At 39.5% G+C, this 17,971-nt stretch overlaps 1 protein-coding gene across 1 annotated transcript; it reads left to right on the top strand.

Annotated features, from left to right (window-relative positions):
- Positions 1 to 13,169: 13,169 nt before the first annotated feature.
- LOC122040327 (iron-sulfur cluster assembly protein 1-like) lies at positions 13,170 to 15,671 on the top strand. The gene is made up of 3 exons (XM_042599648.1): positions 13,170 to 13,599; positions 14,663 to 14,717; positions 15,287 to 15,671. The coding sequence occupies exons 1-3, from the start codon at positions 13,197 to 13,199 to the stop codon at positions 15,471 to 15,473; spliced, it is 645 nt and encodes a 214-aa protein (XP_042455582.1). The 5' UTR covers positions 13,170 to 13,196; the 3' UTR covers positions 15,474 to 15,671.
- Positions 15,672 to 17,971: the final 2,300 nt, after the last annotated feature.

The following is a 17,971-nucleotide window of genomic DNA, read 5'->3' as shown; positions in this document are numbered from 1 at the left end:
TCTTAGAATTTTCAAAAATTCTGGATTTAGCTTAGGTTTCCCCCTAGAAATCATGTTCCTCTAGCTCTAAGCCAGAGTATCTCACAAACACCTAGTGTAACGACCACCCTTCTTACTGCTACTACACTCTAAGGATGACCGTTACTTAACTACTAACTCTACTTAACCGGTACGCTACTTAACTACAAGGAATCCCTACCGAAAAATTTCGGCAGAGTCTCCCCTGTACCGGTGACAATAATCATAAGTACATACATATACAAAGCAATAACATCACCACGCAGTTTATATATAACTAAAAATAAACTATCCTAGCAATAGTAAACAAAAGAACTCCAACAATAGGAAATAACTCAACTACAATGCGGAATAAACTTAACATAGACAAAGGGAAACTACTAAAACAATCTCTATCAATCTAATAACTGAAAGAAAACTCCAAAGAAGGAGTCTTGACAGTTTCCTTAGCAAACTCATGATCTCTCCACAGTCCAGCCATCACACACCTTCATCACCACCACCTTGTCGCCTTCCTTTCATGCTTTAGCTTTTCCTTTATCTGCAGTAGGAGGAAAGTAGTATCTATAAGCTAAAAGCTTAGTAAGTGCTTCTCACCTGCAGTAGGAGTAGTTCCGAATTTTTGTTCTTCTTGTTTTCGAGTTTTCTTCTCGATTTCGAAGCGTGCGGTGAAGATTGGTGTATTAAAACTTGCTGCCGTGAGTCTTATGAAGAAAAAGGGAATTGTTTAAATGGGCTAGAATTGTTGTGGTTCTGGGAGGGTTCAGTGGATTGCAGTGCTTCATCTAGACCTGACGTTTTTTTTATTGGTCAACCTGTTGTTAGAATCTTGTGTAGATTAGTATTTAAATTTGAGATTCCTTTATTAAATCTGAGCATGAAACCAATAGAAAGATTGTTAACCTACTATCATGCACAAATAGATTTTATGCTCTAGATATCACAGGCCATAGATGAATGTAGTTAGTGAAAGAATCGGATAGTAGATTTGATATTCTATTCCACTTGTTAGTTGTAGATTCTGAAGTTTAGATTGTATTTATCTGCTGTTAGATGTACAGCTTTCGGTTTCTATTAGTTGAACAGTTTTAGTTTCATTGCTATCAGTTGAGCATGTGTAGCAAATTTAGTTTATATGGATACTCGTGAGCAGTAGCAAATTTAGTTCGTATAGAATAACATGAGCATGATTCACTTGCAGTAGTTGATCTTGTAATTGAATTTAATTTCCAAGATGTATTAGTTCTTAATTCTTTAGTTTTCAGCCTTTAGTTATTTACAGTTTCAGATTTCATTAAAGCATTTAGCTTTAGTTTTCTCTATATATGCAGAATTTTGTTAGCTTGATATGCAGAATTTTGATTAGTATAGTTAGCATTTCAGATTTGATGTATTTTAGCATGAAGAATTGATATACATGTGTTGGTTAGCTTTTAATAGTTCTCTAATCTAAAGCATACCGTTAGATGTCTTTGCTATTTTAATGAACTTGAACAGCCATTAACTTAAGCATGCACGGTTTAGCTTTCCTTGCTACTTAATGAGCATGCACAATTTGGTACCTGGCATGTTTGGTTATATCTTTTATGCTATGCATAGGGCAAGAACAACCCTCATTTTTAAAGTATGCAATTTAGATTTAAGTTTCTTTACTACCTCATTTAGCATGAACAGATCTACTTTTGGATTTAGTTATGATTCTCTACTGAATTACCAAAAGATAAGTAAAAGAAAGATAAAGAAAAGAAAGGAAAAAGGCTAAGGCCTTAAGAAAAATCCCGAAGTCAAGACTTTAGGGATTTTGGCACACAAGGTGTTTATTAAATGCCAAGACATTTTATTATAAGAAGTATTTAAAGATAAAAAGTATTTTACTTTTAAAGGGCATGTACCGGACACAAGGTCCAAGGGATGGACTCCAAGATGCCCCTAGGCACAAGGCCTAGAAGTACCTTAGTAGTTTCGGGATTAGCTACCTCGACTCTTATTAAGGATGCGCGCAAATTGGTAAAATACCAAAGTGGTACAATGTCGGGCCCAAGAGAAGTTGATTATTATTTTGAAGTATAAAAGTAAAAGTTTTTTTGAAACAAATGAAACAAACATCAAATATGTTTAGAATTAGAAAGTTTAGCTTCTTGTTATTTGAAGCATGCAGTATCAGTTTTCATTTGCTTCCTTATGAGTTTATTTGAGCATGACTATATGTCTTATCATTTAGTTGATTTCTTGCTATTAGATTATTTAGCATGATTAGCTTTATTTACTTTTCAGCATGCAGTTATAGTTTTATTCTTGTATAGCATGAGTAGCTTTACATGTTAGCTTTTCAGTTAATATGATTTCTATGCTATTTATGAGCATGATTACATGTTTAGTATTTCAGTTAATCTGATTTATTTACTAGTAGATGAGCATGAGTAGCTTTCTTCTAAGCATTCAGATTTAGCATGTTTTTCGTTATATACATGCATATCGAGTTTTTGTGAGTAGGCAAGCACTTACTAAGCTTTTAGCTTATAGATACTACTTTCCTCCTACTGCAGATAAAGGAAAAGCTAAAGCATGAAAGGAAGGCGACAAGGTGGTGGTGATGAAGGTGTGTGATGGCTGGACTGTGGAGAGATCATGAGTTTGCTAAGGAAACTGTCAAGACTCCTTCTTTGGAGTTTTCTTTCAGTTATTAAATTGATAGAGATTGTTTTAGTAGTTTCCCTTTGTCTATGTTAAGTTTATTCCGCATTGTAGTTGAGTTATTTCCTATTGTTGGAGTTCTTTTGTTTACTATTGCTAGGATAGTTTATTTTTAGTTATATATAAACTGCGTGGTGATGTTATTGCCTTGTATATGTATGTACTTATGATTATTGTCACCGGTACAGGGGAGACTCTGCCGAAATTTTTCGATAGGGATTCCTTGTAGTTAAGTAGCGTACCGGTTAAGTAGAGTTAGTAGTTAAGTAACGGTCATCCTTAGAGTGTAGTAGCAGTAAGAAGGGTGGTCGTTACACCTAGGTCTACCTTGCTTGTGTCTTGAAAAACTTAGAAAGGCGTGAGATGCATAGGATATTGCCTGGACTCAAGAATGCTTATATCTGTGCATCAATATGAGTCTGGGCGTTAAATATGCAATAAACATTAATCAAGTTAAGTTCTCCAGCTCTAGTCAAGTCTACCTGGATCAAAATAACTCAACTTGACTAACCATGTGAAAGCTACTGCCCTCTAGGCAATCAGCAAGTAGCTAAAGGTTAGACAATTGGGAAAAGTGTGTTTCAATTTTTTTAAACATGATTGTACTTTAAAGGTTCTAATCAAATTACTTTACCTGATTATTTCAAAGCTCTGATACTTAATCAAATTAAATTCAGTAATTTAATTTGGCTTATGCTTGGACTAGAAAACAAACTACTGCCACTCCCTGTGTCCTAAAACTAAATATTTTTAATATCAAAGTTTCTTCAAAATGCATATTCAAAACTTAATTACAGTTTTTCAAAACTTGTCCATGTAATTGAGTATTCAAATATTTTCAAATCTAGTCAACTTTTTATAACGTTTTAAAGTTTTCAAGTAACCTCATATTTTATAACTTCTAAGCAAATCCCTTTATTGAAAATTCAAATACTCATATTTTCAAACTTAGTTAATTTTAAGACTATTTTAACTAGACTTAGTTAGATTGTACTCTAAACTTAGCTATTTGGCAAAATATTTTTCTCAATACAAATCATTTCGAAGCTAAATATATAGCTAAGTATTTTCAAATTTGGCAATCTAAGAAGAAAATTTATTGTTATCCCTCTGTGAAAATTTTCCTTCAGAAAAATACAAATCTACTTTCAAACTGGTTTATTTTTGATATATGGCAAAGGGGGAGAGTAGGTAAATTAAAGTTAAAGGAAAATTCAAAGTATTTAATAAAAGGAGGGCTTTTATTAAGGGGGAGTCTAATATTACCAAGTTAAAAGTTTCCAGCTTAACTGTTATTGCATTTGAAGTTTATTTACTTAAGCATGGTTAACTTTATGCATATGTTGTTTTTCTTAACTTTGAATTACGTATTGCCATAATCAAAAAGGGGGAGATTGTTGGTGCGGGAAGCATCCGACGATCGAACCTAAGTTTTGATAATGGCAAAGGATTCAAAGTTAAGGTGCTTTGTTATCTGACAGCTTTTGCTGAGTGTTTCAGGAAAGTCCTAACTGCGGTTAGGCAAGGTAAAACCCTAGGGGGTGGTAACCCTAGGTCATAGGGGGTGGTAACCCTATGCGGAAAGTCTTGGCAGGTCGATGGCTTCAGGCAAAAGTCCTAGGGGGTGGTAACCCTAGGTGGAAAGCCCTGGTGTCGCGAACCAGGTGAAAGTCTGAACTGGCCGGTGAAGCGGATGTTCAGCAGAAAGTCCGGAAGCATCGAGTGCCGAGCAAAAGTCCAGTCGATCTGGAGGATCGTACTGGCAACAGGTAAATCTCCTGAGTGGAGTAGGTGAGGACGCGTTCCCCGTAGAGGGAACAGTAGGCGTCGGGTCGACCTAGGGTTTCCGGTAGGAAACCTGAAGTCAGACTCGGACAGTCAAGAGACTGTTAAATATTTCAATAGTTATATCATTGTTTTGTGCTAACTTTGTGCTGCAGGGTATTTTTGGGATTAACATATCTTGCAGGGACCAAAGTACAAAAAAAGACCTCGGATGAACAGTGCCGAGGCGCCTCCATGGAGCTTGGAGGCGCCTCGGGTGCGAGCCAGGAAAAGGCCAGCGCAGCAGACTGGAGGCGCCTTGAATGGAGTTCAAGGCGCCTTGGACCGGAGGTTGAAGGCGCCTTGGATAGGCTGAAGGCGCCTTGAACCAGATAGAGTTCGACCAGGTCAGTGCTGATCCACGCGGGTGACTCGGCTCGTTCAAGGCGCCATGGTGAACAGTATAAGGCGCCTTGAACCCCCTTTATAAGGGGTCTCGACCAGCAGCTTCAAACATCTTCTCCCAAGTGAACTATCTGCTACAAGCTGCCTACGAGACGATCCCGAAGTGTTGCAACGACACCCCGACAACCCGGAGCTTCAGATTTAGTCCTTTGTTGTCGGTATAATCTTTTACTGCTTTGAATTGTAATTAGTTTGTAATAGTTCTTACGAGCTTATAGTTGTTGCCCACGGAAAGCGATCAAGGATCGCGGGCCTTCGAGTAGGAGTCGATCAAGGCTCCGAACGAAGTAAATCCTCCTGTCTCTGTGTGCTTGCTTTCTTATTTTTCGCTGCGTTTTAATTACTCAAGTGTTTTCCGAAAAATGAAATAGCCGCGAGCGCTATTCACCCCCCCCCTCTAGCGCGTCTCGATCCAACACCGATCAGTAACCACACAGTGAGCTTCTGTGTGTTATCTGAACGGACTGAAGACCGATCAGGAGGCCGATCAGAAGAAGGCAACAGAGCTGGGAAAGGGCAGCTGATCGGTCTAGGGACCGATCAGCATAGAGCCTGATCGGTCCCCATAACCGATCAGCAGCACCCTGGACCGATCAGGGTGGAGCCTGATCGGTCCAGGCCTAGCCGTTGTGACTCAACGGCTAGGCTATTTCGGGCTTCTGTGTTCTGGCCTTTTTGCCTTGCAGGTTCGCAGGTTGACTCAGGATATCAGAGGTTATAAAAGGAGATCGAGGGCGACTCTCTCTAACTCTTCTTCTTCCTCTCTGTTTCTTCTTGCTGCTGCAAGTTCTTCTGCGAGCTTTGCTAAGCTCTTCGTTCCTGAAGCTTTTTGTGAGCTTCCACTCGGCTGGGATCACTGCTGTTGTTGTTGTCTCTAGAAGCTGCTGCTTCATCCAGTCGAAGAGAAGGCAAGTAAGCGAAGGTGTTTCATACATTTGTATTGTATTTTGCTTCTTGCTGCTTTCTACTCCTGTATTGCTTTTGCAAAACATTGTGGCGAGGTTTCTCCACCCAGAAGGAGTGTTACATTAGCCGGTTCTCCGGGGTCTCATCCACCGACGGATTGATTAGATTCGTCCACCTTACGGACACGTCGAGGAGTAGGAGTTTCATCTCCGAACCTCGTTACATCGACGAGTTTGAGGTTTGCTATTCTCCGCTTTCGTTTCTATTCATTTTATTTCCGCTGCGCTAACCCTAATCGTAGAAAGAAACGGAAGATTTGGGGTCGGCTATTCACACCCCCCTCTCTAGCCACGATCATCGATCCTAACAGTGGAGGTCGTTAAGTATGTCATTCAGTCGAGCGTGTAGTTGCGAGGCCGTCTCTCCGGGAAACATTTTTATATTAAATAAATTATTTAAAAGTAGGTCCCGTTTATTTACCTTCGAGTCGTTGGTTCCTTCGTGTAGTTTGACTAGAGAGTCCCACAATTCTTTATCATTGTCGTAGGGATCGACTCGATTCAATTCTTCCATTGTAAGCCCGCACTGAATGGTGTTGATTGCCTTGTAGTTCAGTTGTGCCTGTTGGAGCAATCTGGATACCCTAAGTTTTGATGTTTGGGCAAAGGTTTAAGTTAGAATTATTGTTATATTTGATATGCATTGTGAGTGTGCAGGATATAGGTACAACAAGGAAAGTCCAAGTGTGATCTTGGCAAAGGAGGAAAGTCCAAGGATGAGTCTTGGCAGTGTAAGTCTAAGCATGTAGTCTTGGCAACGTAAATCCAAGTGTGACTTGGCAATAGATGAAGTTTCGGAGGCATGACTTCTTGGCAAAGGAAGACCCGACAATAATGACAAGGCCGATGGAAGCTCCAGAAGGCAAGACGTTAAGGATGAGGAGGCATCCGAGGGACAGAAGGCTGATGAAGGAGGCTAGAAGGCTAGGTCTAGGTTGGTCGGGCGAGAACGAGTGCTGAGTGAATGTACTCGGAGTAAAATCCTAGAATTAGGGTTTATTGTAGTAGTACTGTAGCGTTACTGTCGCAGTACTATAGTGTTACTGTAGCAGTCGACTGGGGCAGTCGACTGGGAGCGAATAGAGAGTTGGTATCGAGCCGTTGGGCTACAACGGTCGAATTTCCACAAAGGGCAGTCGACTACATGTTTTGGCAGTCGACTGGTAGGCGGGGTTTTCTAACTTGTGGCCTATATAACCAAGCATTGGAAGCTTGGTTAAGGTTGACGAAATGGAGGTGGTTAACCCCTATTAGTAGTCTACCAGTGCCCTAGCTCCTCAAGAGTCCTTGGTGAGAATTTGTGGCGAGGTTTCTCCACCCACAAGGAGCTACACGAGCTAGCCGGAGGTTTTTCGGGGAGTCATCCACCGACGGATCGGGATCGTCCACCTTACGGAGAGCCGTGGAGTAGTAGCTTCATCTCCGAACCACGTTAAACAACATGTCATTGGGTTTGCTTCTTGTTTATTGTTTTCTAGGGTTAGCTTTGCTTTTGTTTGTTAGTATTCTTGTTTCCGCTATGCACTGACAAGCGTAGGAAGCGACGATTTGGGTGAGACGCTATTCACCCCCCTCTAGCGAACGTCAAGGTCCCAACAGCACCTTCTTGATTATTGGGGGAGTTCAATCTTCAGGTTCAAGAGGCGTTCCATCTTTTGTCAGGGGAGTGTAGCATTTCAAGATTGTGAACCAGAGTTCGATGTCGGATTTCAAATATCACTCCATTCTATTCTGCCAATAACTGAAATTCTCTTCTTTGAATAGTGGAGGTCGGACAGTACTGTATCCTTCTTGATATGAATTTGACATCCTTGCAAGACAAGAATTAAAAGAAAAATATTCCAAGACTTTCGTTTTGGGGTTAGCAGTGCTTGAAAGAATAAGAGAGAAACAAATATTCTAAAAGAGAATAATATTAAAGAAAAGAGAAAGTTTTATAAAATGCTTTGAAAAACGGTTAAGTTATTTCAGAGCTAACGAGGCTCTGATACCAATTGATAGATCGGATGCGAGTGATAGAGTGGGGGTGAATATCGCTTCTTTTAAAACTTTACTTATCTTTTTAAAACACAAAGTTAATCATAGGAAATTAGAAAGAGACACGTTTGTTTACTTCGTTCGAAGCCTAGCTCGACTCCTACTCGAAGGTCCGCGGTCCTTGACCGCACCGATGGACAATCACTATAAATCTTCTTTCTGAAATCATTCGGAAAGAAGTAGATCGTACAATGGAACAAGCTAGTAACACTCTACTATCTTGCTTAAATGAAATTACAATGCATGCTTAATTTAAATTATACCGACAAGTAAATTGCAGATGAGGCTTAGGTCGGCACTTCCGGATGATGTGGCTTGCTGGGCTGATGAAGACGAGTCGTTTGCAGAACATGATTTTTGATCAGAAAGTTATATTTCAGCCATAGATTTCGAGCTCCATTTTATAGGTCTTGGGCGTTCGGTTGACCGATCCCACTGTTCGGTCGACTGAACCCGCTCCTTCCTTCTTTCCTGGCTGGAGTCTGACGCAGGCTCGATCTCTAACATTAACTGATCTTTAATGGTTTGGTCAACCAATCATGCCTTTCGGTCAGTCGAACAAGCTTTTTCCTTGTTCGTTGAAATATGCCGAGATCTTTATTTATTGCATCATTAATGTTGATTGGATCAGTCGACCGATCACCAGGTTCGATCGACCGATCAACTTTTCTTTCCTTTGCTTCTAATCGGTGCTGGCAATGCTGAGTCATTATGATTCGGTCAACCGATCCTACTATTCGGTCGACCGATCATGCTTTGATCAGACTCTAGTTTGATCTGTTCTGTGCTTATTACTGCTTTGAATTGACCTGGTTTGGTCGACCAATCCTCTGGTTCAGTCGACCGATCGACTCTGACCTGCAAAACAGTGTTAGCCAAAATATTCTGCAAAACAAAGATTAGCACAATAATAAAATGCATGAGTAATATAAAGACAGTAGGACTGTCCTGATCTCAACTTAGAAACCTTCTCGGTTTCTTCAGTTGGATCAGCGACCTAAGGTTGTTCCCTTCGGGAACCTGACCTCACTGTCGCTCCTCCAGTTTATTTACCTCAACCTACCTGCAAAACTTTGATCCTCCAGATCTAGTTTGGACTTTTCACTCAGCCTTGATCGGCTCCCCAGGACTTTTCTCTTGATCTTCGGTCCTCCAGACCTCTTGATCACTCTTCCAAGCTTCGAGTCCCCTAAACCTTCTTGGACTTGCACTTGGGTTCCACAATCTGCTAAGATTTCTCCTGCCTAGCCTCCAACTAGGTCTTTTCCGATTAAGTAAACATCCTGCACACTCAGTCATCTTGTTAGATCATAACAAGACTTAACTTGAATCGTTGATAACATCAAAACTTAGGTTTGATTCTGGTGCAACTTGCACCACCAGAGTTGAGGTTCCAGTCTGAACTAGATCAGTCAAGGATTCAATATTAGTTACTTCTTTAAGGAGTGTTACCTCCTTTAGAAACGTCTTGATTTGAACTTTGGACTTGACTACTTTGTACATTAAGTAATTGATTAAACTGTATAAACGACTTTACTTACAGAGGCGTTTGGCCCTTCGGAAACGGATGCGGATCCGTGGCTTCTCTCGGACTCGGCTTCCGATTCGTCCTCGCTTTTAGTGTAGTCCCGGGCTGTCAATGCGAGGAGGCTCGCTTGCTCGACTTCTTCATCGTCGGATTCCTTGGAAGAAGATTCATCCCAAGTTACCTTCAGAGACTTCTTCCTTCTTGGTTTCTTTGGGTCCTTTTGATTCGGGCAGTTCGCCTTGATGTGCCCCTTCTGATTGCACCCATAACAAGTCACCTCGAATTTGACCTTTGAGCTTGTTTGAACTTCTTTGGTCTGGATGGCCTATTTGACATCCTTTTTGTTGAAGCTCTTCTTTTTGTAGAGTTTCTTCATCAGGTTGATGAATTCAACTGTGAGTTCGGCGTCGTCTTCTGAGTCTTATTCCTCTTCTGATTCTTGTTCAGTTCTACATTTTGACTTTGTTTCGTGTGCTCTTCCTGTACCTGCAATCAAAGACAACCCTTTCTCGGCCGGACGTGAGTTAGTCTGTTCGTGAAGCTCAAACTCAGAAAACAACTCGTCCAATTTAATAGTAGAGAGATTCTTAGAAACCTTGTAGGCATCTACCATGGATGCCCACAAGGTGATCCTCAGAAAGGCGTTTAAGGAGTACCTTATGATGTCCCGGTTATCTACCTTCTGTCCGATCGCATGGAGACCATTGAGTAGTTCTTGAATTCGGCCATGGAGCTGCCTAGCCGTCTTACCTTCCTACATTTTTAAGTTATACAATTTATTGAACAACAAATCTCGCTTACTTACTTTGGTATTGGAGGTCCCTTCGTGAAGCTCAATCAGCTTCTCCCATAGCTCTTTGGCGCTCGAGAATGGACCAACGTGGTTTAGCTCCTCCTTTGTTAGTCCGCACTGGAGGGTACAAGTTACTCTGGCATTTGCCTCCATCTTCTTGATTAATGCTGGTTCCCAGTCCTCGCAGGGTGTAGGTTTGCCGTCTTTATCAGTTGGTAGATCCAGTCCAGTCTTGACGATCATCCACATCTCGAACTGGATTTTGAGGAAATTCTCCATTTGTCCTTTCCAGTATCCGAAGTCTTCTCCGGTGAAGAGCAGGGGACGAACGGTGATATATCCTTCTTGCTGAGGCATTTAGTTAATATGCAAAAACATAATAGAAGAGATGTCCCAAAACTAGGTCTTAGATTAGTAGTGCAGGAATAAGTTTAATAAAACAACGAGCTCGAGTGGTGTTGCACCGACTTCGAGTTAAAACCGATTCGAGGGAAAAATAATTAGAATTTAGTTATTAAGCTATTTCTAATTAACTCCGTAAAACTGAAAATACCACGAAAAAATTGCTTGAACAGTGGTTGCATTGATTCAAAGCGACCCTGCTCTGATACCAATTGTTGGATTGGAAGCACTAGAAGGGGGAGGGGTGAATAACGCTCGTGGCTTATTTTACATTTCGGAGTCGGAAATCGTTCGAGAGTTAAACCAGCGGAAACAAAAAGACAATCACACAAGAACTCGAGGAGTTACTTGGTTCGGAGTCTGTGGCGACTCCTACTCCAAGGCCCGCGATCATTGATCGCTTCCGGTGGGCAACAACTATAAGCTCGTTAATGTGTTTACAAGATGAAGTACAATGATTAAAAGAAGCGACTAAATTATACCAACGACAGTAGGAAAAACTGAAGATTCGGAGCTCCGGGTCGTCGGTGTCAATTCGTATCACTTCTAGGTCGTCTCGTTGGCAGCACGTTAAAGAAAGGAAGCTTAGAACTTGATTCTCTGAGTTCTGCCTCGAGACCTTCTTTTTATACTGTGCTGAAGGCGCCTCCAAGCCTGTCCAAGGCGCCTCCAGGCTGCCAAGTCGCACGTGTGGATCAGCACAGAACTGGTCGCACCTTATCTGGTTTAAGGCACCTTCAAGCCTCTTCAAGGCGCCTTCAAGCCTTGGTCCAAGGCGCCTCTAGCTACGTCCGAGGTGCCTCTAGCTCCTCTGGACAGCTGGCTTCGGCTTGCACCCGAGGCGCCTCCAGCTCCTCTGGACAGCTGGCTTCGGCTTGCACCCGAGGCGCCTCCAAGCTCCATGGAGGCGCCTCGGACACTGTTCATCCGAAGCTTAACTTGTTCCTTTTGTACCTGCAATATGGTACCCTGCAAGACAAAGTTAGAACTGATATAAACATGATAAATTAAGAGTTTGACAGTCATCGGATTGTCCGGGTCTGACTTTGGATTTTCGACCGGAAATCCTAGGTCGACCCGACGCCTACTGTTCCCTCTACGGGGAACGCGTCCTCACCTACTCCACTCAGGAGAGTTACCTGATGCAGTCTGGTCCTCCAGACCAACTGGACTTTCTACCTAGGGTTACCACCCCCTAGGTTTTTTCTCCATCTAGGGTTACCACCCCTTAGGACCTAAGGTTACCCCCCTTAGAGTTTTCCTCCACCTAGGGTTACGACCCCCTAGGACCTAAGGTTACCACCCCTTAGGGTTTTCTACCACCTAAGGTTACCACCCCAAGGGTTTTCACCTTGTCTAACCGCAGCTAGGACTTTTGCCTAAGTATCACTTAGAACTTTCCTGCAAGCTCCATGAACATATTAGATAACAAGTAATCTTAACTTTGAATCCCTTTGCCATTATCAAAACTAAAGTTCGATTGTCGGATGCTTCCCGCATCAACAACTGGTCCCTAGGAAGGTATCCCCAACTGCTCCCTTTATCTGTTATTGGGTCGAGCGAGAGAGCTGCTCGGCCAACCTATCGTCCGGATGAATCGTGGCCGGGCCGAGTGGGAGATCCGCTCGGCCAATAGCCCGTTGCCTCGGCTCCGCCCTATTGAGTGAGGGAGCCACGCCTACTTGGTCGGGGTTGTGTCCATTGTTCGGCTGAGCGGGACGGACGCTCGGCCTTCATCCCCTCCATGCTTAAGCCTTTTGAGCGTCGGAAGCTCGGCATTTGGCCGAGTTGTCATAATGTCGGATCGGGTACTCCCCGTGCCGATCGGGCAGGTGGGTCGCCCGATCGACCGAACTCCCGGACGTTGACCGTCTTGACTTTGACCTCCTTTGTGTCATTGACTCCTCTGTTGATCGGGACCCGTCTTACCATCCGATCATATATCATTAAAATTAATGTTGATAAGGTAATCAATTCATTATTTTCTTAACCAAATAGTCTATTATTGTTATTAAATTAGAAGTAATAATCATTATTTGGATTTTTGGTCATATGAAATAGTAAATTTTACTCTTTTTTTTTCAAACTTTATTCACTATCTTTACTTTATACCATATTAATTTAAATTTAATATATTTTCTAAAATTATAAAAGTACAATCTTTAATCAAGATCTTTTTGCTAAAGATATATAGCCATTTATTTATTATGTTACTTAGTTAATAATTATAATTTGAGTAATCAAAACAAGGTAATTTTTATTTTAAGTAATTAAAATTTTAACCAAATATGTTTGTTATTACCAAATTAAGATTGACAGTGTAATTAATTACTTATTATCTTGATCAAAATTGCCAGTTATTAGTAAAGTAAAGGCAGATATTGAAACTATTTAATTAAATAATTTAATTATTTAAATTATCTTGATATTTAATATATATTTATTTATTTATTAAATTTTACTTTTTATTTAGGTATTCTATAAATATTTAGAGATCCGAACGAAAGAAATAAAAAGAGGCGACAAAAGCATGTTGAGGACGACGGTAACGCAATTACTCGGGTTCAGATTAGGGCGACGGGCTCCGGTGTCGGCGGCGGCGGCCGAGCGAGAGTACCACTATAGGGTGTTGGACGACTTCTTCGGGCGACTGGGTCCGGTGTCGGTGGCGGCGGCCGAGCGATACCGCGAGAGGGTGTTGGACGACTTGTTCGGGCGACGGGCTCCGGTGTCGACGGCGGCGGACGAATTCTTCTGGGATGGAGTCGGATCGTTTGACAAGAACGATCCGTCGGTTGGTACTGGGATCTTCCGACACAAGATGATAAAGATGACGAAGCTCCAGATCAAGGTTGACGATGCCACCGGAAAGATCGTGGACGCCTGCCACGAGACCGTTGGTTGTCGCATCGAACTTGAATCATCTTCTGTCGGTATGATATTCCTCTATTCCCATTATGCTTTTCCCCATTGTAGCGCAACGGCACATTTTGAACACCCTGTTACTCGATTCTTATGGAGGAGGAGCATATTTTGTTTCCAGTCTAATTTGAACAAATTATTGTATTTTTTTTTCATGTATTCATAAACCAGTCGATTAAGGATTTATGGTTTATGGTTTTAGAATTTAGGGTTACCACTAATCTTTATTCCTTTATTCCCATTTCATATGCTGTCAATGGCGCAATTTGAACTCCCTGTTATAACATACTTACTGTGTCAATGGCGTAATTTGAACTCCATGTTATATCATACTTACTGATTAGAAGCATATTTTTTCCCAATCTATTTTGAACAAATCGTTATGTATTTTTTTTCATGTAATTATAAACCCGTTGATTTAGGGTTTAGGGTCTATGACCAGTAATCCTCATTCCTCTAGTCTTATTTCATATGTTTTTCTTCCATTGCAATGCTCAATGGCACAATCTGAACACCCTGTTACTCAATGCTCAATGCTTGTGGAAGTTCTTTTTCCAATGTAATTTGAACAAATTGTAACCTGCAATTGTGATTGGTTCTTGAATCCTGTAATCAGATATACACACGTGGTTATTCTATGGGGAATAATCAGGCTTTTCAAATACGAGAATAGAAGAGAGTGGCAAGTTATGAACTTATGGAGAAGGCAGATGCTATTGAATAACATCATCTGATTTGGAAACAATCTTTATAACCAAAATCTATTTAGATTTCTAACTTGAATTGAGTATGTATAAAACCAATTGCAAGCTTCCAAGTGCGAGGCAAAAATGCATTTGTGGCTGGATTCTGAAAGTTGGATTTAGCCTTCATTGAATAAGGAGAGAACTTTATATTCTATTCTCCAATCAAATCGTACTTTCCATTTTGCATGGAAAGTGATTTAAATAATAAGTTTGTATGTAATAATTACATTATCTCATCCTCTTTTTCTTTATAGTCATTTAAGTATCTCCATAGAAAGTTAAATCTTGTACAGTGATTCGTCATGACAATTTCTATTACCAATTGCAGTTACAGAATGGGCGAAGGGGAAAAATCTAGAGGAAGTGACGTCCATCAAAACCAGGTAAGTGTACTATTCAAACAGTAGTTAACATATAAGATCTTTACAATATAGTTAAGTTCTTGAACAGTCAAGAACACTTCACTAGTATTTTAAGCGTGTTGAACATGGGATTCCTATTGAATTTTAGCTAGCTAAGTTTATAAGTCTTCTCTTCACACATACAATGAGGGAAATTTTTTTTTAGGTAGACTAGGATAATAAAATTAAGTGGCATTTACTTGTCTATCATGATTTCAATAGTTGTGGTGGATTTGCTATTATACATGACACAAAGAAGATTTAGAACAAGGAGATCTAATATGGAAGTCAATTTACCGAATGATTGGTCGTAATGCACTGTTTTTTAAAATTATCATGTTGATACATGAAAAGATATCACAAGTGACATGATGTAATATTAAATAATTTATCACAGTGCAGTGGATTGAGCTTGATTGTATTTGCGAATCCCTATTGTTTCCTTGAAATTTTAGTTATCAATTAGTTATTAAGAATTTTTTTTTCCTGCTTCTATTTGTCTACTATTTTCACAACCGTACTATTTTGATACTTATCCTGATGTTTTATAGAGAAATTTCCAAGTATCTTTTTCCTCCCCTAGCGAAGCTCCACCCCCTCTTGTTGCAGTTGGCCACAATTAAAAGTCCAGAGGACTTGGACTCTTTGAAAGATGCAGAGAAGGTAATCAGAGATCCAGTGATCGCTATCAAAATTGCTGTCGAAGACTACAAAACAAAGAAAGCCAACCGCTGCTGAAAACCACAAAGCAAAGAAAGCTAAGGCAGCTGCTATTTTCTAATTGACTTTCTAATAGATTGCCATTCAGAAAAAATAAATAGTTGTCTTATTTATTTTTTTTTAACTTCTAACAATCTTATTAAACATCTATTACTCATTATTAAATTTTCCTGATAAAGACTCTTTAATAAAATAATGTCTCTTTGTTATGTTTTATTCGTCTAGTTAAATTTACTTGTCAACCTTTCAACTCTCGTTAAAGAAATGAGTCCTCCTTTGTTTTTTTTTTTTTTATTTTTTTTTTATTTTTGTAAATTGTTGAAAAAATCTATTGAATTTTATTTTAAAAAATAAAGAAAAAAAATTTCTTTTGAATTTCTTGATTTCTGTCCTTGTTTAATAAGGAAAAATCAACATTTATCAAATTATAAATAATGATTACTCAAAATTATTTGGTCAATATAATAATTATATAATTATTTTATTTATATTTATGTCGTAGTTGGGATTCGAATCATGAATATTTGAGAGACAGTCTGAATATTATATCATGATATTATAACCCGGGAGATAATGATACCATCCATCAAAATTAATATGTTCTAGTTAATATGTTCTTCCTGATTTATCTTAGCTACAGCTGTCAATTTGGGTTGAGCACGTCGGGTTGACCCGTCCCACCAAATAATTTAAGCAGGTTGGGTTAAAATTTTATCAACCCAAACCCGCGGTAGGCCGACCCGCCTAGGCCTGCGACCCGTGCGGGTCGGCCCGCGATGGACTTGGGTAGGCCGCGGGTTGAGAAATACAAGTAAATGAGGTTTTATGCTAATTTATCACCTTTCTTTGTTATAATTTTGAAATAAAAATAGTATTTTTATTCAATAAAAATTACTCATTTATGTCAATTTATATTTAAAATACATGTTTATGGATATATTTGATTGATGAAACCTTTCCGAAGTAAAACTTTGAAGATATGAAATATTTTTTAAATGTTTTAAAAAATTTTGATGCACCCGCGGGTTGGCCCGTCAAACCCGCAACCAGTCTTGGATTGGGTTGGGTTGGAAATTTTCTAACCCACTAAGTTAATGGGTTGGCCCGCCCCACCCTGTCAAATGGTTGACCCGTCACGGGCCGATCCGTCCCGTCACGGGTTGACCTATCTGACAGTTCTAATCTTAGCACATGGAAAATTTTTATGGAGTTCAATTGAATCGGTTACGATCAAGATACCTAGATTAAAATTACCTTGACCTGTTGACTGCCGATCACCTATTAATTAACAACAAATTATAATTAATCTCATTTAATTAATGAATCTAATTAAAATAAATGACTCCATTCAGTTCTTTCGCCCACAATCCCTCCTTGATTTTTTCTCCCTATTAATGATGAGAAAATCACGTGGGACTCACGTGTTAATTATTCAAGAGGGTATCCGAGTGAGTGATGATGAGGTGATATATTTATTTATTTATTCATAGATTAAATTTTTCTTAAAATAAAAAAAATATATAAAAATATATGCTTAGATATAAATCCTGAATTTGTGTGCAAATTTTTTACTTTTTTATTTTAAAAATATTGTCTAAAGCATTTTTTTTAATTTTTTTATAAATTTCAGTTTTTTAATTATTTTATTTTATTTTGTCCCTAAAAGATTGTAAAGAATTTTTTTTAGGTAGACGTTATATAGTTTCTAAAAACTTAAAACCCCCACCTTGCATAATTAAAGACTAATGTAACCGCTTAATCCATCACCTCTCTTAAATTAATCTTCTCATATAGTATAGTCTATATTCACTAATAGATACATCATGTATAAAAGTCAACATGTCAAAACATACAAGTTGTCAAGCAACTTAAAAGAACATGTTGGCAGAAAATGTGAACTCATGCTACACGGAAGATCATGTTGGCTTGAGATCCATAAGTTAGTACATATGAATTTGGACTTTACGAAACATCCAATCAATATCTGGAAAAGTTCCTTGATATCGGCTTCTATTTCGTGCCTCCCATATGAAGTAGATCATACTTAAGATGTCTATGTATCAAACCCTCGTCTTTCGGCTGCTACTTTATAATTCTACCCAAGAACCTGCTACAAGTTATCAAAGGAGTGAAAAATCTACCCAATATCCAGCCATTGTCTCACCTTGCACCATAATCCACAAGCCAAAGAACATTCAAAGAACAAGTGTTGATTAGATTCATCATGATGCCATCACAACTCACATTCTTTGTTTGGCTCATACTCCATTCTATCCTTGATTCTTAGACTTCCATTTGTTAACATCCATAAAATAAACAGATATTTTAGCATGATTTCCAGTCTCCACACCACTGCGTTCCAAGTCATCTCCGAACCCCTTGACATGCAGAATTGATAAGCATTCACAACCCCTTTTGTTTCACCTACGAATCAATCCATCATTTTTATGTTTGCTCTTCCTACTCCATTCGAGGCTCTTAGGATCTTGTTGCGGATTTCCATGAGTCTCTTGATA

The sequence above is a fragment of the Zingiber officinale genome, chromosome 2A, assembly GCF_018446385.1.
Source record: "Zingiber officinale cultivar Zhangliang chromosome 2A, Zo_v1.1, whole genome shotgun sequence".
Taxonomy (NCBI): domain Eukaryota; kingdom Viridiplantae; phylum Streptophyta; class Magnoliopsida; order Zingiberales; family Zingiberaceae; genus Zingiber; species Zingiber officinale.
The sequence above is the reverse complement of the archived record's forward strand: the minus strand, read 5'-3'. Positions and strand labels throughout refer to the sequence as shown.